Raw genomic sequence first — 24,656 nt, forward strand, 5'->3', positions numbered from 1 at the left:
CAACACATATGATGTTTGTTTGATATATGTAAGGGCCTGTTAGGGTGAGGTAAACCAAAACCCCTTACTTAGTGGGAGTCGTCACTCCTCCAGTACAATATTGCTCGAGCCACAAGTCAGGTTAAACAACCTTACTATGTTCGCCGTATTTTACGTGCCGGAAAACACGTCCCACGTTTTTTACATGCCGGAAGCATGATCAGCATTTCCTTACTATCAAGCCTTTTAATTATCATGTTACTGTTTTCATATAAATGCAACATTATGATAGGTCGTTTTACTACCAAAAATAATTCCTAATTCACCTAACTAGTATAGTTGGGAAAGTAGGGTCGAACCACTGAGGAAGGACAAATAAAGTCACAATTTGAACCAAGCTCACTATTGCTAACAATCAAATGTTGGATTTTTGTTTATCTAAGTAGAACGCAAAAACAAGAGATGAATAAAATTCAATAATTAAAAACCTAGGGCTAAAAGGATTCACTATGCATCGATCATGATTCATGAACAACAATTGGGATAGGAATGAATATAGGCGAAGGAAGATGTTACTTTCGCAAACAAATTCGACAATCAAACAATAAAACAAGCTATCGCGATTAAGGCTTAATTGTTCAAAGAAGGAAATCGTTCGCTCAAACTCGCAACTCTCGCTTATAGAGTTGAGCGAATAAAACTTGCAAATTGGCCAAACATGCAATCAATCTAAAACCCATCAATTGAATCGCCTAGACAAACCAAATTTAAATCCTAAAATCGAACAAGAATCATGACCTTTTGCATAGTTTCACCAAACCCTAGAAATAAGACTACTTACTAAGCATATTAAAACTAACAAGAGATTCAACAATGAAATTCATGGAGAAAATCAAATTTAAATTTAATAGAGAAACAAGCATTCAAAGATAACGATAATAACCAAGAACAAGAAATTAGAATTGAAATTAATACCTTCAATATAATTAAAATTACAATGTCGAAGCGTTGATTAACAATCCCTCAAGGCAAGTAATATGATAAATCCCTTTAAATACCAAACCCTCAAAAAAACAGAGAAAAAAAAAAGGAAGAACGTCTCTCCTTTTTTATTACATTCCCTAATGATAAAATATAAACCGTGCGAAAAACGGTTATTAAAGCAGGACCGGACCGGGTCCGTATGTTGGGAGTTTTCAGAGAGCAGAAATCGCAGGACCCGACCGGGTTTAGGCAAGACCGGACCGGGTCCGTAAGCTGAGCATTCATGCAAGTGATTATTGACAGACCCGACCGGGTTTAGAGTATACCCGACCGGGTCCTGGGCTTGGAGGCTTACATTCCTATTTCTCAATTGAAATCGCTCGGGTATGAAAATACCCGCCCGGGCCCATCATCATGTGCTTATTTTTCTTCATTAGAACACGGCAAAAGTACAAACGAGACCCAATGGGACTAAAAGCATATCCGAATGGACCCGTGAGCTCACAAAAGTGCCGTAGTGCGGTCTCGAACTCTGCCAAATTTCGAAGCACGCATCCTAATGCTCAGAAGTGATCCGCTTCCAATACAAGAGTGGAGTAAAATGGCCTGAAATAATCAAAGACACACAAAAACTCCAACCAAGCGTAAAACCACATGGAAAATGCGAAATCACACATCAAAATGCCATAAAATGCAAGGGAAAGGAGCATAAAAATATAGTATAAAGTGCATACATCAAACTCCCCCAAGCCAAACCCTTGCTTGTCCCCAAGCAAATGGACCATCAAAAAAAAGTGGAGATCATATAGGTCAACAAAGTTCTTCCCCAAAAGTTTTCGAAATTCATTTAATAGCAACTTCAACGACTCGGCATTTAGGCGCACTCAACATCAATCCGGAATATCATAGCGCAATTCGGCTTTCACGATTCATCCAAAAGGTAACCAGTTAAGGCCATCGTAAACACATCATAAATCAAATGAGGAGGTACTCACGGGGCAACTCACCACTCCATCGTCGATGAGTTTAGGACTCATTACACACACCGAAGTAGTAAAAATGACTACTTCCATTCCCCAGCAGTGTTTCCCTCCCTACTCTCACACTCATGTGTTTAGAAGGACAAAAAGATCCCTCCAATGCAAACAACATTCTATAGACTTTCACTTTAACTTTGCTATCCTTCTCCTTCGAAATAGGCTTCAATTACCAAGAGAATCAAATCAGGCTAATAATGGGAGTAACGTTGGCTAAGGTTATTGGTCGTGCTAAAAATATGAGACCTAGTAGGGACAATAGGGAGTGAAAACTCTTTTCTCGCAACTACGCACACTTCGAGCATGAACATCATACAGCCAATCGTAAATGAACTTAACCAATGAAATTTCGAGCTTCTAGAAGAATAAGATATAACCCCTTTTAATTGAATTTATAACTACAAACAAAAATCACATTCTTTTTGGTTTTTTTTTGTTCTTTTTTTTTTTTTTAGTAATAATACGTGGGGGTATCTATGTACAAAGGAATTTAAAAGAAACTCAAAATTTTACAATTATGGATGGTAACCACACCAACAACCAACATTAAACTCAAATAACCAATTCACTCCCTAAGGTGTAGAGGGGGAAATTTTAGGATTGTGGAGCTTTAGTAATGCGGGTTGAAAGAAAATAGGCTCAGGCTCAAGAGGGCAAAAACCTAAAGTAAAGTAGTGCAAGGTGGCTTTTTAGTCCATGTGGTTTCAAGTAACATCTAAGCCTGAAAATCATTTTCAACAAGGTACATCTAGTCAAATTCTAGGAGGAGTAAAGCAAAGTCAAGATTAGTCTAGCCCCTAATGAGCATCCTAGCAGATAATGCCCACACATTTGATTAGGTTTACTCACCAGCTAACCTACTCATGCTCATGAGACAATTAAATGCCACTTAACTGGTTCTCAAATTAGGAGTGTCTACGGTTTGCCTCTGACATCCAGATAACAGTATCACATGCCAAAATACCAGTCAAAACATTTTGCAAAATTCATTTTAGGGAAAAGGACAGTGTTACTTGTATACAGGAGATTCCAACAGTTCTCATCAAGCCATAACACTTTTTTTTTTTTTTGTATGTGAGAAATAAAACCTAACTCTATATGCTGAAAATAATAAAATTATACAGATGCATGAGCGAGAGAGTGAATGAGAAGTGATTATCCCCCCCAAGCCAGTCCAAGCACGGTCCTCAGTGTTTGGCACAAGATCAAATAAATGATTACTGGCCTGAACCACCACCTTTAGAACCAAAAGGACCGCATCTTATGAGTGCAGAATGAGGGATTAATACCCTTGATGTCATCAATACTATACCCAATGGCCTTCTTATGAGTTTTCAAAACATCCAAAAGTTGGGAAAGTTGGGCATCATTGAGTGTAGTGCTGACGATAACAGGATAGAGCTCTTGCTCATCAAGAAAAACGTACTTAAGATGGGAAGGGAAAGGTTTTAGTTCGGGCTTCTTTACCTCAACCTTGCATATAGGCCGGACTAACCTTTGCACTCTCTTGCTCTTGCTGTGACTAAGCTCTTCATTACAAAGGGCTTGTTCAATAGCATCAATTTTAGTCTTCCAAATGCTAGCATCACCTGTAGCAGATTCAAGACAAAGAACGGCCTCCAAAGGATCTTTCATAAGAGTTAGGGGCAAGTTATCATGACAAATCACATCAACTACATCAATAGCATAGCATTTTTCCTCAAGCATGGGACCTTTCAAAGCATTGCTCAAATTGAAAGTTACATTGTCATCCCCCACAGAAAGTGTAAGTCTACCATTTTTCACATCAATAACTACTCCTGCCGTATGAAGGAAAGGTCTTCCTAAAATAATAGGAATTTGTCGATCTTCCTCCATATCAAGAACAACAAAATCAACAGGGATATAAAACTTACCTACCCTAACAGGGACGTCCTCTAAAATACCCAAAGGATATTTAACAGAACGGTCGGCCATTTGTAAAGTAATATTGATAACTTTTAGATTTCTCATTTTCAGTTTAGAACAGACAGAAAAAGGCATTACACTGACACTAGCTCCTAAATCACATAAAGCTTTATCAATAAACAATGTCCCAATGTGACAGGGGATGGAGAAACTACCAGGATCTTTCAGTTTTGGAGGGGATTTGTTTTGTAGCAAAGCACTACATTGTTCAGTAAAAGCAACTGTTTCCACCTCACTAAAAGCTCTTTTCCTAGTCAATATGTCCTTCATGAATTTAGCATAAGCAGGCACTTGTGTGATTAATTCAGTAAAAGGAACTGTTACCTGCAAATTCTTAACCACCTCCAAAAACTTACCGAACTGCTTGTCAAGCTTGTTCTTCAATTGGCGGTTGGGGAAAGGAAGTGTGATGGGAGGCACTTGCAATGCCTCTTCTTTTGCTTTCTCTTTCTCGTGCACTGCCTCAGAAGGTGCTTCATCAATAACCACTTCAGGAATGCCCACATCTTTCGAATTTGACTCTTCATTGCGAGGCATGGGTGGCTCATCATAACTCAACCTGCTCCTTGTAGTGATTGCATTGGCGGTCTCCTTGCCATGTGGTTGAGTGGGTTGGCCGGGCAATGCTCCTGCTTGTCTAGAGGAGCTAGATGCAGCTAATTGAGCGACGTGAGTTTCAAGCATTTTATTGTGAGTACCGAGTTGCTCAAGCTGTTTGGCCATTTGGGCCATCATGTTTTTCAATTCCCCCAATTCGGATTGGGGTTATTGGTTCTGAAATTGCTGCTGTTGATGGCCTTGAGGAGGCCTTTGGAAACCGGGTGGTCCTTGATTGGGCTGAAATTGCTGATGTTGCCCATATTGTTGTTGTGGTGCTTGTGGTGGAAAGTGTTGCTGTTGAGGATTTAACACATTGTTGCTGCGATATGACAAGTTAGGATAATTCCGAATTCCAGGATAGTAGCTATTGTTGTTGAAAGGAGGACGAGCTTGAAAAGCATTGACTCGCTCTGGCACTCCCATAGCTCCATTGGGATTAACAGAACACTCCATTAGAGAATGACCATGCATACCGCAATAACCACAAGCAACTCCACCTTGGCTAGAGGTAGCCATAGCATTGACGGGCATAGATGTATTAGCATTCATGCGCATCCCATCGATTTTCGCATTCAAAGCTGAGATTTGTGATGATAGAAGGGAATAAGTTTCAACTTCATGCTTCCCCTTCCTTGGTGCTTGAGCTGCGCGCCTAGATGAGCTATTCCATTGATTTTCAGCAAGAGTATCCAAGAGTGAAATAGCCTCAGAAGTTTATTTGTTCATGAAAGAGCCGCCAGCCGCACCATCTACCATCCTCTTAGTCTCATTATCAAGACCATTATAAAAAGATTGCATAAGAAATTCCTTCTCAATACCGTGATGAGGGCACATATATTGGTAATCTTTGAATCTCTCCCACGCATCATGAAAAGTCTCCCCCGCATCTTGTGAGAAACTATAGAGCTTAACTCTGTAGTCATGAGTCTTATAACCGGGATAATACTTCACTAGGAAAGCATCAGACAATTGTGCCCAAGTAGTAATGGTGTTGGGAAGAGAGTTATACCAACGTTGAGCTTTGCCTGCCAAAGAGAAACGAAAGAGGTACAAGTACAGCTCGTCGTCAGTCATCCCAGTAATCTTTTGTAAAGAACATGCTTGAAGGAATTTTTGCAAATGATCAACGGGTTCTTCATTGTCAAGACCATAGAACTGATTTCCAGTGATCATATTCATAACATTGGATTTGATGTCAAAGTTTCCAGCATTAGTAGTCGGCATCCTAATCCTCGCGGTAACATTGCTAGCCTTGGGCTGTGTAGACTGCCTAAGAGTTCTCTCGGGAGCCTGAGCCGCCATGTCAAGGGATTGAGAGGCTTGTTGAGCTTGTTTACGAGCCTCCGCCCTCCTTTTCTTTGCACTTGAGTGTGTTCTACGAGCAGTTGCCTCAACCTCAGGATCAAAAAGCAAAGGTTGCTTGTTGGTACTCCTGGTCATGCACAAAAACACTAGAACAAACGTAAATACGCTCGAAGAACAGTTGTTCCTCGAGTGGGTTAGCAAAAGAAAACGCTAAATTCAAAAAGCAAAACTGTTGCCCTTCCCCGGCAACGGCGCTAAATTTTGATAGGTCATTTTACTACCAAAAATAATTCCTAATTCACCTAACTAGTATAGTTGGGAAAGTAGGGTCGAACCACTGAGGAAGGACAAATAAAGTCACAATTTGAACCAAGTTCACTATTACTAACAATCAAATGTTGGATTTTTGTTTATCTAAGTAGAACGCAAAAACAAGAGATGAATAAAATACAATAATTAAAAACCTAGGGCTAAAAGGATTCACTATGCATCGATCATGATTCATGAACAACAATTGGGATAGGAATGAATATAGGCGAAGGAAGATGTTGCTCTCGCAAACAAATTCGACAATCAAACAATAAAACAAGCTATTGCGATTAAGGCTTAATTGTTCAAAGAAGGAAATCGTTCACTCAAACTCGCAACTCTCGCTTATAGAGTTGAGCGAATAAAACTTGCAAATAGGCCAAACATGCAATCAATCTAAAACCCATCAATTGAATCGCCTAGACAAACTAAATTTAAATCTTAAAATCGAACAAGAATCATGACCTTTTGCATAGTTTCACCAAACCCTAGAAATAAGACTACTCACTAAGCATATTAAAACTAACAAGAGATTCAACAATGAAATTCATGGAGAAAATCAAATTTAAATTTAATAGAGAAACAAGCATTCAAAGATAACGATAATAACCAAGAACAAGAAATTAGAATTGAAATTAATACCTTCAATATAATTAAAATTACAATGTCGAAGCGTTGATTAACAATCCCTCAAGGCAAGTAATATGATAAATCCCTTTAAATACCAAACCCTCAAAAAAACAGAGAAAAAGAAAAAGGAACAACGTCTCTCCTTTTTTATTACATTCCCTAATGATAAAATATAAACCGTGCGAAAAACGGTTATTAAAGCAGGACCGGGTCCGTATGCTGGGAGTTTTCAGAGAGCAGAAATCGCAGGACCCGACCGGGTTTAGGCAAGACCGGACCGGGTCCGTAAGCTGAGCATTCATGCAAGTGATTATTGACAGACCCGACCGGGTTTAGAGTATACCCGACCGGGTCCTGGGCTTGGAGGCTTACATTCCTATTTCTCAATTGAAATCGCTCGGGTATGAAAATACCCGCCCGGGCCCATCATCATGTGCTTATTTTTCTTCATTAGAACACGGCAAAAGTACAAACGAGACCCAATGGGACTAAAAGCATATCTGAATGGACCCGTGAGCTCACAAAAGTGCCGTAGTGCGGTCTCGAACTCTGCCAAATCTCGAAGCACGCATTCTAATGCTCAGAAGTGATCCGCGTCCAATACAAGAGTGGAGTAAAATTGCCTGAAATAATCAAAGACACACAAAAACTCCAACCAAGCGTAAAACCACATGGAAAATGCGAAATCACACATCAAAATGCCATAAAATGCAAGGGAAAGGAGCATAAAAATATAGTATAAAGTGCATACATCACATTACAATAACATATAATAGAAAATAAATTAATAACAACTTGCATATAAATATTAAACTAAATCGAAACTAAAAATGGGTCTTTAGTATTTATTTATAGATAAATTTCAATTATGCTTTATTATTTTCTTAATAACTTATTTTTAAATTTTGTACATGAATAATTAATTTTCTTAGGATCGAAATCGACACGAAATATTTTAAAATAAATAATTTATTAAATGAGTTGGCGTATATTCTTATTCACCAAAATAAATTAATTTTAATTATTATTTCAATTTTCTTTTTTTTTTGCCTACAATAACCATTTAATTTATTAATTTCTTTCTTTAAAATTTAAATATCACAAAATTTCACAAAAATAACTTAAATGAATTGGAAATACAGTAACTAAAATAATTTATTTTTTTCCCAGAAATAATTATTTTTAATCCAAATTTATGAATTTCCTTATTTTATGAGTTTTTTAGCAAAAATTTATAATAATATTTATACTCCACTATAATTCACGAAATTGATACACAACTTATATTTCATATATATATATATATATATATATATATATATATATATATATATATATATATATATATATGTACAGAAAAATTTTCGTGTAAAAATATTAATGTTTACTATTTTAATTAAAATTATTTCGGTTTATGCGGTGTTGGGCAATTTAAATAAATAATTCATATAAAATAATATACAACGAATTAATTCACTAAAAATTCCTGAAATATTAATTTATACATAATAAATACACATATAAAAATAATTTTATGTAAATAAATATATGTAAGAATTTATACCTTTAACAATTTTACTATTAATCCTTTTCTTTTGTTGTAGAAAATCTAGCCACAAAATTGACTTCTTCCCCTTGAATTTCTATAACTAACACTAAATACTATTATTAGAAAATTTTTGAGAATTTTTAGGAATTTTTCTAGGATTTTTTAGAATTTTTCTTTAGGAATTTGCTTTTATGAATTAATTTTCTGATTTTTTTTTTCTCCTCCTTTTATTTTACCCACGGTTCTTTGGGTATAAATAGGCTAAGATTGTAATTTTTTATTATTTTAATTTTCCTTAATGTGCAAGAAAAAAGATTAGGATAAGGATTAATTATGTTGTTTTGGCATTTAGCCTAATTCTTGCCGCCAACTTTTTCTCTCTTTTTTTTTCTCTTTTTTTTTAATTATTATTATTATATATATTTTTATGTTTAATCATAAATTAATATAGGAAATAAAAAAATTAAGTTATTGTAGGTAATTTAGCTAGACTTAATATTTAGATAATTTATTTTAAGAGAAATAAATTATATAAAAGAAAATCAAGAACTTTAAAAACGATTGGAATAAAATTTCGAAACGACATTGAAAAGAAAATAATAAAACGAAACGATTATTGAATTTGTCAAAATATTTAAGATTAAGAAAAAGGGTCTGTTACAATTACGCATTAATTTAGGTGTGACCCAAACTTTAACTTGTTTTTTATAATTGATTCTTTCCATTAAAATGATTATTGTTTGAGAGATTTGTTTCTTATAAAACTTTTAATAGGTAAATTTAAAAAACCTTAAAAATTAAATTTAAACTTATCATGACTCTTAAATTTTGTAAATTTTGTGACCCCATTTTATGACAGTATTAAACCGTATTGTTTACATTCAGATGCCTTAAGTATTGGTTTCAAGGAGATCTTTAAGGAAAGACTGAACTTTTCATAGATAATCATCCTGGTGCACCTGATAACATCAATCTTGATTCAGATGATTTGTTTTGGATTGCATTGATACAGGTGCTTGCATCATCATATGCTTCCTAGTTACTATAAAATAGTTCCTCCGATCTCTGCACCATATAATTCGACATAAGTAATATTCCAAAGATTTAAACATTGTACTTACAAATTAAATAATATTATTTATGTTTTTCGTTATTTTGCATTGTAATTCTACCAGTATAACATGGATATGTCAAATCCTTAATTCAAGGGCGGTTTTAGGCCCATTTAAGGTGCCTGACTGTTAGAGTACATATCATATCCTGGGACCGAAACCATCGGCAACCTTTTGGTTGAGTTGGTTTTTGGTCAAGGAACCAACTCAACCAAAACCTTAAGCGAACGGTTGAGGTCCAGAATATGTTATATACTCTTAATTTTTGATAAACTAGGCCCCTCCCTAGAAAAAATGAGTGTCACACTACAACATAATATACATTTAGTAGGATATATTCAGTGATATTTATTAAACTCTTTAGTAGCAAAACAAAAAATCATACTAAACTTTTGGCAAAATAGAACCTAGTGACATTAGTCATGAATGTCACTATAAACTATAGTAATAATTACATATATTACTAAAGACCAAATAAAGTGTCAGTAAATCACTTCAATAGTGGAACTTAATACAAAAATCAACAATTATTACACTAAAAATAGAAATCAGTGACTTTTTTTCAATGACGCTAAATCCTATGTCGCGAAAAGTTAATTTTGTTGTAGTGTCACATATTAACAAACTCCTTATAGTTCATTAGTCAAGCATTGCTTCGTTGGTGATAGAGGTGTTCAAAACAGACCAATGACCTAACATTTACCCGAACTTTGAACTGAACCTGACTTAACCCGAATTCAAAATGAATTTAAAATAATGTAAAAATAAATGTGCACACAAGACCCAAATTTGAATCGACCCTAAACACCTTACTCAAAATTGACCCGATGATCCGAATTGAATGCCTCTAGTTGGTGATGTGCCTTATTGTGATATATATTGGTTGTTAAGAGTTCAAATTCTACCAACGTTAATTTTTTTTGATAAGTTTAATCCCTATTTTACTATTAATGGTTGATGAAGGGCCTCAATTTTCTAAACATCATAATGTAAATAATGCTATATTTTTTGATCTGCCCCGGCTTAATCCCAAAAGATTATAATGCATAACATAATATATTTTTGGTATTGTAATGCATGTAGATTACAACAAAAGATGTGAAATTTGTGCACTCCTCAAATATAGAAAAACACATAGGAGAAGCATTTCTAAGTTTATTGAAGATTGTGAATGGGTCACACAAGAAGGCTACAATTATAAAAGTATCAAAGGAAGGTAAATTGTTGAAGAGGTTAAATGATCCCAAGGGCAAAATTATATCTTTTGTTACTTGAGCTATGCAGTATAAGGTGTTATAAATGTTACTTTATTTATTAAATAAACAATAAAATAAAGTTACAAGTTTGTAGAAGGAAACAAATTACATATGACAATCAAGAACCATGCTTATGTACACCACCGAGAACTCCGATAAGCGGATCTTCAAACCCGAACAAAGTAACAAGAAGATTTTTTTGAACTTGATATTAATTCTAGGCGAGATGCTCTTTCCTAAAACATCATTCCCTCCCTACTACGGTGCTTGGGAATAAACCGGAAATATGTTCTGAGATACAAAGAATTACACTAAATTCCTAGCACACGGAATCTAGAGCGATGTAAGGAAAACTTAAATGGAAGAAGATACGGAAAATTACAATCGAGGATTGCAAGTTCTCGATGTAAAGTGCTCGAGAAGAAAAGAAATCAGAAATTACATGTCTCTAAAACCACACAAGTATTCTATATTTATAGAATAGCTTACATCAATTCACAAAGCAACATGTTACTTCACGAAACACGAGATTGGTTCACGAACTAATGTCGCCTTTGAACAAAACCATCCCAATACATATGGTTAATATAACCATAATTAACCATTGAAAGTTATATTATAACCAACCAAAACGAGAAACTAACTTCTGCAAAGGAAACAGCAAAAACCAGAAACTTCGCACAGATAGCTCGCGAGCCGCGAGCTGGGTCACAGGCCGCGAACTGTGTGTTCCCCAAAACAGAAACTTTTCCTCCTTCCTCGCGAGCCGCGAGTTGTTTCACAATCCGTGACCACTATATTTTGCTCAAAACACACACTTTGAAACCTTGGGATATAATCAAATTAATTTATTTAAATTAATTTATTTAATTTAATTTTCGATGACCATTATACACTCTAAATGACAACATGAGGGTAACTCTCTATCTTGGGAGCTTTAATTCCAATTTTGTTGGTAAAGTATCACTTAAGAGCCATTCATCAAATTGATGTACAATAAACTTTTTTGTACGATTTATAAAATTTATTTCTCTAAATTTAGTTTAATATACATGTAATAAGATTAGGTGCTTGTATGTCACACTTATCGTTTATTTGCTATGAATAATCCATATATTATAAAAGTGTCTTAAATAGTCTCATATTTTATTTATATACTGTGAATAATCCATATATTAGAGTTTTTACTATGAATAATCCGTACTTTAGATTATGTTTTAATAATCCAACCTTTGGTACCAAGTTGAACCTAGCATACCCTCAATATTTTTTCACAAAAGGCCACCTCATACCTACCACCACTGCCACCCAACCTAACCCCCTTTCTCACCACCTTTGCCACCCTTATCCTATCGGCTTTGTCATTCCAACCTCCTACCCCATAATAACTATCACCCCATCCACCCTTTCTCCACCACCTCAACAACCCAAGAGGAGTTGAACGCTAGACCAAAAAAATATAGTTGAAGCCTATAGTAGATGCATTCAACCATCTTACAAAGAAGCCAAAGCTATGTTCTTCTTCATATCACGAAGCTATTGAAAATACGAGCAGTGAAATTGACCAAACTTACTCAAACGGTTGTTTGCAGATGGGTGGTGAAGAGGATGATGGTGGTGTTGTTGCTCGATATATTGGTGTGGAAGAGAAGTGTTATAGGAAGAGGGGTTGTGGTTGACATGGGTTGCGGTTGGGGAGGGTGTAGAGTTGCCGTGCTATTGGTGGGGGTGAGGTGTCGTAAGGAAAGGGGAGGAGAAGGGATGTGTTTTGCTTTGTGTTTTTATTTTCTTTTATTTAAATAAGAAGTGACTTATTTAACCGGGCACAAGTCACTTGGGTTTGCTAGGAGCAAATTGGTATCAAAGGTTGGATTATTAGAAAGTAATTCAAAGTAGAAAATTTTCACAGTGGATAGACGATAAGTGGGGACTATTCAGGAAAATTTTTCTATTATTAATAAAGAATATATAATAAAAACTAACTTGAATCATGCACAATACGTAGAAATATTTCTACACATGAAACAAAATAATGCAACATAAACTTTTGTTTATAACAACATTGCAATAATATATTTTATACTTCAATTAACTTTATTGTTAACTAAACATAGATCATTCAACCTTTTAAATCAATTCACTCAAATGGTAAAACACATATCAATAACAAATCATTATTGAAATTGGTCAAAAGAAAACAATCATAACCAACACATAATGCTTAATTTGCATAACAAAATTTATCTTGCCATATAAAACATGCAAGGACCCAAATATTTAATATATTACCATTAATGAACTATTAATGCAATTATGAAAATAATTAATCTTGATAATAACACTTATTATCTTTCTATGAAATATAACATGACACAAAATAATACAAGATAAATGTTCAAAAACATAACAATGAAATTCTATCATCTTTTCATGCATCAAACAATATTTGTTAAAAAAAAAAAGCATAATCTATCCATCTTTGATGATAGAATTAATTATCATAAAATCATGGTAAGTTACTTATACTTCCAACCATCAAATTTCTTTGATAAATAAAATGGAGTATCATCATTTACACCAAATGATAAACATGACCAAATAACCATGATCACTTACTTACCAATTTCCATGGATATAAAAACTTACTTAAACATGTAATATATTATACTTCTCTATAATCATAAAATAATAAAAATAATAGACAAATGAAATTCCCATAGGGAACTTAATAAATTTTTACTTATGTAAATAGTAGTAAAGATCTTACTTAACTTGTAGATTTTATCAATACTTACATACGTGAGAAGTATCATCTCTACCATGTAATTGTCCATCTTCCTTAAATAACTAAATGAAAGCAAGAAACGGCCTTCATGAATCAACGTGTCCTTTTATCGAACCAACGCATTATTTTATCGAACCAATACATCCTTTCAAAAATCTCTACAATTATCTCATCACCCGTTCATGGTATAATTTTCATATAACCAAACTTTAAAACTTTCCCAACAAATTTGTCAATTTTGACAAAGTTTGTGGTTAAAACTTTGAGACTTGCCAAACTTACTTTAAAAAGATGATGATTTATATTGTTGTAAATGTGACTTTAAATTAACAATTAAACTTATAAAATAAAGTTACATAAACTTAGTAGGTTACAAAAACATATGATAAGTTCAAACCTTTACTTAACATACACCAAATGTGAACTTCATCATCGGAAATCACCATATATCGAACATAGTAACAAGAAGATTTTGTATGTGACTTGATATGAATTCTAGGCGAGACTCTCTTCCTAAACATCATTTCCTCCCTACTACGATGCTTGGGAATGTATACCGGAAATTTTTTTTAGATACAAAGAATTTCATTAAATTCCTAGCGCAAGGAAAATAGAACGACATGAGAAAACTTAATGGAAGAAGAAACGAAAATTTACAATAGAGGATTGCAAGTTCTCTATGTAAAGTGCTAGAGAGGATAAGAAATTCAGAAATTACATGTCTATTCCATGTATTTCTCATGTCAAAAAAATAACTTACACATGTCTTCTAAATTTATAGAAGAGCATACAACCATCCATGAAATAATATGTCACTTTATGAACCGCGACATTGATTCACGAATCAATGTCGAGTATAAATCAATACATCCTAATATATTCAGCTAATATAACCATATCAACTGTAGATAGTTATAGCATAACTAATAAAACCGAATAAAACGAACATTGCAAAAACCAGCGCAAAAGTGGCGAGCCGCGAGCAGGCCAACTCGCGAGCCGCGACCTGTGTTTATACCAAAACAGAAACTTTTGTAATCTTGTGATATTTCTAATTAATTATTTATTCAATTAATTTATTTGATTTATTTAATTTATTATTTTCAATAACCATTATACGCTCTAAATAACAACATATAAAGAATAAGATAGAAGTTAAGGTTACAACACTTATAAGAGGTCATTGTTAGTAGTACTCTTAGGCAACAAATCATCTTTCTTTGCGAATCTGGTCAAAATAGGTAGGAAGCAAAGCCTAATATATGTTGACGTGCACTAAGGTCAAGTTACATTTAGCCATGGACTCTAATCGTTTCCTAATAAAAATCATAAATAGAGTAGCATTATGGTTTTGCAGAACCCTATATGAAATTCAGTATCATAAAGTGGACCATAAAATAGATGTTTCCTTAACATGACCATTATAGAAAAGTACTTAACAGGACAAAAAATAGAAGAAGAGACTAAGGAGTCATTCGGTATTAAAAGTGAAAATGTAACCGAATGAAAATATTTAAGGGAAAAGATACTAAGACTTGAGCTTATCATTTGTTTGATTTCGAACAAGTAATGTAATTATTTATATATTTATGAGCAAATGTTATATTTATGAGCAAATGTCCCGTGAAACGGCCGTATATATGCAACTATTCATAAGTCCAATTTATAATTATGAAGTTTTCATTTTAAAGCTTTAATTGAACATTTTGGACCATAAAATAGACATTTTAAGTCTTGGATTTGACAAACTTTAAACTATTGAAATGGACAATCTAAGTCTTGAAATGAATATTTTACCGTTGGAGTAGGTAAGTAAAATATAAAATTAAGAGTTGAAGTAGGGGTTTAAAGAGTAAGAATTGGCATTTAAGTGGTGGAATGAGTGTTTTAAGGGTTAAAGTCGATAGCTAAAAAATTAAAATAAGCCTCTGGAGAGGAAGATTGAGGCTGGAGTAAGAGTTTTAAGTCTTAGATTTGACTTTTTAAGTTTTAAAATGGGTGTTTTAAGACTTGAATTTGGCAAATATAAAATTTTTTTGTCGCACGCGTAAGGCGACTGCATACAAGTTTTGGTGTATATTTATTATATGACAGAATTTCCACTAACATTCAATCACCGGTGGGGATAACAGAGCCTTTTTCGGTTAAAGTAAAACTACACCTCAGAATTTCCGACCCCTTAACAAAACAAAAACCGTAAAGGACGGGAGAAAATTCGGGTGTTTCACTACATTAGGGATCGGCGCTAAGTCATTTTTACGATCATTATGGAAGAGTTATCTAAATCTATCTGGGAGACGGTACCATGGTACATGCTATTCGCTGACGATATCGTACTGGTAGCAGGGGTTAGTAATAAATTGGATGAGTGGAGGGAAGCTTTAGAAGGTAAAGGGTAGCGCATTAGCCGTACGAAGACCGAATATTTGCGTTGTAACTTCAGTGGGACATCACCGATAGGTGAGCCAGAGGTGTCCATTGGTGAAGAAGTTGTTAAAGGTACGACCAAATACAAGTTTTTGGGATCGATCATTCAAAGGGATGGGGTGATTGATGGAGATGTAAAACATTGTATATAAGCGGGTTGGCTCAAGTGGCGAGCAGCCACCGTGGTGCTATGTGATAGGAAGGTCCCAAATAAGTTAAAAGAAAAATTTTACCGAGTGGCAATCAGACCTGTGTTGCTATATGGGACAGAATGTTGGCCCGTGAAGAAGATTTTAGAACATAAGATAAAAGTCACAAAAATGCGTATGTTGAGGTGTATGTGCGGGCACACATTGATGGATCGAATTAGGAACCAAGAGTTTAGAGACAAACTAGGGGTTGCCCCTATTTTAGGAAAAATGCGCGAGAAAAAATTGAGGTCGTTTGGACATGTGCAGAGAAGGACTTTCGATGCCTCTATGAGGAGGGTAGAAAACATTATAGTAGAGGGTAAGAGGAAGACCTAGAAAAATTTGGGATGAGCAAATAAAAGTAAACTTGCATGAGTTAAATCTCTCTGAGGACCTGACTAGGGATAGAGATAGTTGGAGGCGTCATATCCATGTTTTAGACCACTAATTTCCTCTTAGATTACTTATTAATGTTCTTGTTCTCTTGTTTTTCTAGTTTCTATTATTATTATTAGTAGTATTGTTCTCATTTTTATTTTTATTTTTTAATTGTTTTTTACTTATTTATTTTATCTATATGCATTTTATTTATCTTCCTTGTTGCAAAAACTTCTCTTGATCTTTCTCAAGCCGGGGGACTCCTCTGGCTGCGCTCTCCGTTATAGGTATGAGTTGCTGCCGTGCTTCCCTCCCAAGATCTTGTCCATAATTTTCTATGAGCGGGATACACTGGGTAGGATGATGATGAAGAAGTTTCACCAAAAGAGATGATTATTGATCATATGACAAGAAGGTCCATTAGATTATTCATCAAACACTTTGCAAGTACCAAGTACAATTAGATGGTGAAAAGTTATGCCAATTTTGAAATTTATTTGTTGCTGAAAAAGAGGATTATCCTTTAACTAGACGGTGATGATCACAAGCTTGATGGAATTGGAATTGGAATTTAGAATCAAATGAAATATCAATGTTAGACAAACAAGTTACGAATTGTTTTTCGTTATTTAACAACTAATCCTCATGATTATGATCTGTTGCTTTGATGAAGATCAAAGATAAATACTTTTTATAATGTTTTGAAGATAGTGGCGATGTTGATCGATGATGGTGATGATGAAGATTCTCTCTAATGACAGATAATTCAGAAGAAACGGTAATGGTTATTCTAAACTTTAACCAAATAAGTTTCGCAAATGGATATACAAATTCATTTTCATCATCTAAAAACTCCATACCAAACAGGGCCTAAAACAAAAGCTAATCCATTGATATTTTTAAAATAAAAAATATTGATGAATACACACTTCAATAATAATGAAAAAAGATATAATTTCAAATTAATCATTAAAAATCCTTGTCCCCTATGTGTAATGAGGATGGCACTTCTCTTGAATATACCTGATTTTCTCACCAAATTCCATTAACAAAACAAGCTATGAATCATTTTATCCAAAGCTTAGGAATTCCTGCTCATAAGAAGATCAAATCAACTGTTAAGATATCTTAAGGCCTCAACTATCAGCTTAAGTTTTTGGTTAAGTTGATTCCTAGACATGATATCAGAAGCCAACATGACAATAGGTCACGAGTTCGAATCTCAACCACTCCTTATTTAAAGTGGAATATTTAGCGCCTATGCGCGTCCACACTTCTAGTCCAATGGGCTCTCGTATAAAAGGGTGTGTTAGAGTATATAACATATCTTGGGGCCTCAACTATTAGCTTCCAAAGGTAACCTCTTATTTGTTCCCTTTTTTTCACAATTCCGAAAATCAATCAATTACAATTACAAGCTTCCAAAGATATTTTGTAAAAAGAACACAAATTAATAAACTGCCTCTGGAATATAGTTGAGAAGACTGGTAATGATAAGAGAAAGAGATGGAAGAGGAGGAGGTACTTCATTGTAGCTCTGTGCATAGATCTTATTTGGGAAATGAGCAAGGTCATGTTTCAGGATCATCGAGGCGAGTATTCCTCCCCTCCTTCACTCTTAAAGGGCTGGCCAGTTTTGTTCGGGTCAGGTCGTGTGCGCAATATCAATAAAAAAAATGAAAGATAAATTTTGTAATGCCACATATCACTATTCTCTAAATTGATAATCAATACACAGTAAAGATCACCGTCTTGTTTTGTGCTTGGCCAAGGAAATACCAAGTCTACAAGCAAAATTGCATCAAGAACTGTCTTCACAATCCATTTTATAGGTTCAAACTCAAGCCTTCCAACACATTTCGGAATTTATGAAATTGGATGGAAGCTCCAGAAAATCGAAGCTCCTTGACAGCAACATCAAATAATTTTTGACAGCTTCGGAAATTGCCTCGTTGAAACCATTTCAAACATAGGAAGTACCAACAAACTTTTCTTAACAGATATAATTTCACTCGTCCGACATCAAGTGCCAATACAACGTTCATATAGACACTTACATCCCACTGAAGGGCTAATAGTATTGCAAAACAACGAAAAATATTGTAATGGAAAAGAAGCAGTAGGCAACTCTGCATTTTGCAGAAAGGAAGATTTTATTTGCTATGGAAAATGATATACTTCATATATACTGCTAAACTCAACAAAACTTATGAGTATAATCTAGCAAGCATTTCAATGGTTACAAAAATCATCCATGGCTGCAGGAAACATGATCAAACATGCTTAATATCAGCACGGCAGATATTTGACTGAACACTCTCAAGAATACCTGCTAACTGGTCTGTATCGTTGCTATATCATTATCTCAAGAGCAGAAATAATATCATCATACACATAGTAAATAATGTGGAGTAAGGTGTCAACCAGCCTTGAGCTCGTATATCCTGATCATCATTATAAAAAAAAAAAGAAGTCAGATAACGACTTATTCGAATGAAATAACATGCTGAATTGAATTCTCTAACATTGCAGCCGATAAATCTTTTTGAATTTGTGGTGAATGTTATGAGCTACCACTGAAGTATTACAATAATGAACAATATTTTACGTATTAGCATCAGCACATAACTTTCTAAACCTCATATTGGCCACTAAGCTCAATTCGAGATTAAAGGTTTGACCTGGTTTTAATTGTCGCAAGACACATCCACAATTTGTTTTTAAGGAGGATACGTTGAAATGAATCATCCAGTGCAATGGTAATTTGAGAGAGGATTAGCTTATTTTTATGGCCAATCGCAAAAAACTAATCCAATTCTTAAACCTTGTATCTCAAAGTTTTCATCTAAAAGATATTGGGATAGTCTTTTGTTCGGAAATAACTGACACAAAAATGTTCCAAACATAGGGAAATAGATGAAGTGGTTAAACAATTGTGAAAACTCCTGAGTACTGTCACCCCTTTGCAACTACAATTGGTTCAAGAAAAAATGGATTTCATGGTTAAATAACATTAGAAATAGGCATTTGACTTGTCATTTATGCAAAGCAGTGTAAACCGTAACATGATTTGTCAGCTACTTCGCCTTTTAAATTCCTAATTTGCTCAAAATGGCCCCAAACTAACCCAAAACTAACCATAATTCATTTTTCTAAATTTTCATTTTAAGAGGAGATAAGCAAATCATGTGTCATTGATCCTAAGTCATATCCCTGAATGTTGTAAGGGGCTCTAGTGGTGCACATGATAAGAAACTAAGAACCGGCATGATGGATATTGTGATATGTAGTAATGTTTTATAAATTATCTAACTACTCCACTATGAAAATTAGTCACCAAGGTTAATACAGTTACACAATAATCAAATTTAGCAGTTAGCACGTCGCAGAAATGAACAACGAAAAAAAACAAAAAAGAAGCATCCAAACCCTACATTCTAGAGTCAAGGGCTCAAGGCTGTTAGCATAAAATCAAAGATGGAATGGGAATCATCCAAGGGTCACATAGCAGTAGCACAGAAAATCCCTCTTAAGAGAAAAACATGAAACCAAACCTACATGGATGCTTGTTGGATTTTGAAGGTGCTCTATAAAATTTAGTTGGAGCTGCAGCTCATCAGAAATAATGACACTTATCCAGAGTCTAATATATGGCAGTGCGCCAACTAGATAGCTGTTCGTTGAATACCTCAAATCTAGAACCGAATCTCAATCCTTAAAAAGAAAAACTCATATTTTATAAGCTTATAATTATACAAGGGAGACTTGAACGTTCAAACTCTAGAAAGACTACAGCTTCGTGGTTAACAAGTATATGTATGCCTAATAAGCAGAACTTATCCTAAGACTCAAACCCACCTCATTTTTTTAGCAGATTTAGATGGTTCACTTACATTGTGATTTTTCTTAACAGATCAAGTTGTAAGATGGTTACACAGAACTCAAATGATATGAGAGTTCTAATTAAAAGAGGAGACTGTCTTCACATCATTCGCAATACAATATTCTGAAAGAGAGGAATACTTCTTTACATCCTATGATGCATATCCAACTTCTTAAAAAAAAGGGTCATGGTAAACCAAGGAGATTGGGGTCGTAGAGCCTAGGTGTGAGGCACGTGCCTCTTCGAACTAAGGCGCAACACTTTAACAAAATTCTATGTGTTAGCTATCAGAGCACCTCAGCGCACCATTTCGCACCTTAAGTGTGCCTCATGAAATCATATTGCATCAGTATTTTAAAGCCCTGGGTTGCTACACCGAAGATTTCAGAGCTCAGGTGCCCACTTGAGTTGTGAAGCTTAAAAAAATAGTGTTAAGAAGTTGAAAAAGTAGCAGCAATGGTAAGGGTGCTAAGTAGTATTGATAGAATTGGGCTGTAGTTAAATTACTTGTTTGGATACTTTAGAATTTTAAAATGTTGATTTGGCCCAAATTCCAAAGATTTGAAAAAAAATAAGAGGCCTAAATTTGAAAATAAGAGCCTAAGGGCTGTCGTTAGGAAATACAAAACACAAATAATCGGTTCATCTTCTGAAATACTAAACTCCTTCCCATCTTCTAAACCCTAATTTTTGCAAGTTTCCCAAACATTGAATTTGGATTTGAATGTCATAGTTTAAAAATTCAAATTTGAAATTCCAATTGTCAAATGAAATCTTTGTTGCCAAACACTACCTTAAGTTATTTCATAATCGACCATTGCAAAGTCTTCTAACGTTAGCTTCGGAAGCACCAGGGATACAATCTAGAAAGTTGGCTTAACCTCTCTCAAGCTCTATGTCATACAAGTGATTTTACTGGACCTAATACATTCCTCACTGGCATTACAACTATAATTTGAAATTCCAAAGCCTTGCAATACAATTCTATTAGCTTGTTTCTTTTCTGAAAAAGGCATTAGATCAAAGCAGTACCATAATCCAAACCATACATTTTATTCTTGAATTATAAAATATGGATATCAATCGCGTACCTTTAATGAAAAAGGTGAATTAGCTACAGCCGATGATTTCAATGCAGGAAATCCAACATCATATGAGATACTTCCGTCGGGTTTCCAAAGTCCAAAATTTCTTTCAGACGTTGGCCCGGGTTTGTCATCCTCATTAAAAATCGCAAACACATAAGCTCTCAGCATAACTTTTGGCCTCATAGGAGTTCCCTTCTTTAAAGCAAGCCTCTTCCGTAGATTGAAGTTATAAGTCCTCGCATTTTCAAGAGTAGCAACTTCTTCACTTGGATCCCCATGAGATGCCCAACCAGTCTCAGTAACTACAATCTCCATCTTTTTAAACCCTGCATCTTCCAAAGCAGCATAAGCTGCATCAATCTGAGCATCAAGTAGATTGTCATAATGGAGTTTTGTTTGCGAATCAACGATTCCGGGGTTCTTTAGGAATAAAGCATAGTTTATGTCAATGTGTTTTGGATCGCTCATGTATGTAAGGAAAGGATAAGCATTCAAACAAAAGGGAGACCCAATCTGCCAAAAGAATTTCAAAAGTGGCAACATGTATTGCTTGACGTTGTCTCTGAATGTACAATTCGATGGAGGGTAAGAATTATCAAAAACGCCAAAACTATGGGATGTGGTTATTTGAATTTTATCAAGATTGAGACTCTTTGTTGCATTATAAATATTTTTCACCGCACCTAAAAGAACTCCCGAGAGCTGCTGATCATTCCCTAGTACTTCATTTCCAATAGCAATACCAACGATACGAGTCTGAGGATAAAACTGTTGTATGTTCTCTTTGACCCAACTCAATGCATGGTCGGCATTCGCACTCATGTCTTGGAGATAACCATTTGGAAGTCCTACAACTAACTCAAGTCCAGTTCCACTAAAAGCCTGAAGCACACTATGATCAAAGTCGAATATTCTAACATTCCGTATCTTTGCAGCTCTCAAAAGCTGAACAACTTTCTCTGGTGAAGGGATATTGTCAGCAATTCTACCATAATTTATGCCATAAGTTCCAGTAAAAGCAGTTACTGTCGCAGTGGCTGGAAGAAGGAACAGAAGCAGGATAGTCAAGATCGAAACGCCCATTCTCAGTGAGAAAGTTTAATATGTAGGAGCACTAATTGAATTAAATGAAGGACAAAAAACAGTAAACACCACTGAGATCAATGCTACTCAAACTAAGCTACGAGTCCAACCATTGTACAAAAACTGCACGCCAATGGTATGAATAAAGGCGTAGAATAGTACGACGGTACTCATGTCAAAGTGTCAAGTAACCGACATGGCTATTTGAGATGAAATGAGCACTGAGTGGACATGGAAATACATACAAACATACCTTTAATCCTATTCAAATTAGTTCAATATGTTCAACAATTTAGGAAAAAATGAAGGGTAAGAGCCACTTTATGCCAACTATCATACATGGAAGAGAATTACAGATTGGCCTAGTGGTTGAAGGATTTCCTTACAACAGTTTGATTCTCATCTACAAGACGATTAACCCCCCACCCCCTCTTCATTATAGGGGATTATCCATACCTCGAAAAAAATACTAAAACAAGAAAATTCCAAATTTCACATCATAATGGAGGGCTATGCTATTCAACCCAGAGAAGATACCAGAATCACTCTCACAATGACGTTAACTAGTTCATCAAAGCTAAATACTTTGACTAGTAAGATTTCCTTACATGATCACAAGAGGAACAGAATTTAACATATTGTAAAAATTGATTCATAGCACAATTTACATCTTGTACAGTTGCACCTCCAAAACTAATCAACCATATTCAGAAAGATAACTGTACACAAAGAAATTTACAGCAAAAACAAATATTTTAAAAAACAAACAAAAAAAAACACATTAGCCCATCTAATGAATGACATGCAACTTTAAGATAACTATCCAATCTCAGTATTTTGTTTAAAAATTCAAACTGAAATAAACCACCCAATTCAAATTATTTCAAACAATAAAATCACAAGAAAACAGGTGATCAAATTGAATCCTTCCATATAAACTATAAAGAACCAATCTGATACTTAAAATTAATTTATTTTCTCCTATAAATTATACATCAGTAAAAATAACAGCAAAAAGAAATAATCTTGAATTAAGAAAAAAGTATTACCTAAGTGGGATGTGAAGAGCAAGAACAGTAAAGAAACCAATCTACAGAATCTCGTTATTTTGTACATAATCTGAACTTCTAAATGTAAACAAATTTGAAAATTTATAGCCTTCAACTAAAACAGAAAGCTCAATCCTTTTTCCCTTTGATTTTTACAAAGTACCCAAAATATAATTTGTTAATCTTGTTCAAACATGCTATGAAAAATCATTTAGAGAACTCAAATTGAAATTGAAGATCTCAGTTTAAAAAGATGAATATTCAAGAATTGGCAAAATAATTAAAACCCAGAATTCTTTTATGAAGAAACAATCATTAAGCTTGTAATATTACTGATATTGACAACTGATATAATTTCCCTCTTTTTCAACAGTGATTTTAAGGTGGTAAAATTATGGAAGAATCAAGAAAAGAGGGAATCAAACTGGTGGATGTAACAGGTTTTTATACGGGAATATTTGGGATTTTGGGATTTTTTTTTTTATTTAAATTGTTGAAGGTTTGTTTGATTTTTGAAGTTGTTCTTGTTTAAGTAAGAAAATTTGTTAAAAAAACTAATGAATTTGATTTGGTAATACTATGGTCAAATGGAGTAAACTGAAGGGAGCAAGACTTCCTCTTTTTGTCTCTTAAAATAATTTCCTTAATTGTTTTACAAAGGAGATCACACATGGAAACTTTCTATTGCCCATGAAAGTTATACAATAAAATTACCAGGAAATTGATAAAAATATCTTTGAAATATGTTGTAGAAATAGAACAAGCATCATCTGTAAATAATATTTTGTTTCTTTTTTGCTTGTAAAATATTGCTCAAAACACATGAGGCCAATAAATTTTTTATTTAACACTAATATCTCAAAGAAAAATTACCAAGGATAGTTCAAAATTTTCATGATATTCCTACAATAATCTATATAATATACTAATGAAGAAATGATTAGGAAACATGTCGACTTTACAATATAAATTTTCCGGCTCTCTTCATTTTCTTATTAGGAAATATTTTTTAGCATATTATGTAATATCTTTGTGATTAGATTTCTTTAATTGATTAGTTACAA

The 24,656-nt window shown here is 34.3% G+C and overlaps 1 protein-coding gene, 1 long non-coding RNA gene and 1 other non-coding gene across 3 annotated transcripts; 1 reads left to right on the forward strand and 2 right to left on the reverse strand.

Moving 5' to 3' along the window:
* The first annotated feature begins 5,361 nt into the window (after positions 1 to 5,361).
* Positions 5,362 to 5,469, forward strand: LOC130797378 (small nucleolar RNA R71). The gene has a single exon (XR_009038846.1). It is a non-coding gene; the product is annotated as a small nucleolar RNA R71 (small nucleolar RNA).
* Positions 5,470 to 6,784: 1,315 nt separating this feature from the next.
* On the reverse strand, positions 6,785 to 8,559 carry LOC130828843 (uncharacterized). Its single transcript, XR_009047407.1, has 2 exons — positions 8,356 to 8,559; positions 6,785 to 7,414 (listed from the first exon to the last, which is right to left on the reverse strand). It is a non-coding gene; the product is annotated as an uncharacterized LOC130828843 (long non-coding RNA).
* An 8,780-nt stretch (positions 8,560 to 17,339) lies between these two features.
* Positions 17,340 to 24,261, reverse strand: LOC130828844 (glucan endo-1,3-beta-glucosidase 14-like). Its single transcript, XM_057694858.1, has 3 exons — positions 23,593 to 24,261; positions 21,464 to 22,497; positions 17,340 to 18,933 (listed from the first exon to the last, which is right to left on the reverse strand). Exons 1-3 carry the CDS (start codon positions 23,657 to 23,659, stop codon positions 18,850 to 18,852), a joined length of 1,185 nt encoding a protein of 394 aa, XP_057550841.1. The 5' UTR covers positions 23,660 to 24,261; the 3' UTR covers positions 17,340 to 18,849.
* Between the last annotated feature and the right edge of the window lie 395 nt (positions 24,262 to 24,656).

Source organism: Amaranthus tricolor, chromosome 12 (genome assembly GCF_026212465.1).
Source record: "Amaranthus tricolor cultivar Red isolate AtriRed21 chromosome 12, ASM2621246v1, whole genome shotgun sequence".
In the NCBI taxonomy this organism is placed as follows: Eukaryota; Viridiplantae; Streptophyta; class Magnoliopsida; order Caryophyllales; family Amaranthaceae; genus Amaranthus; species Amaranthus tricolor.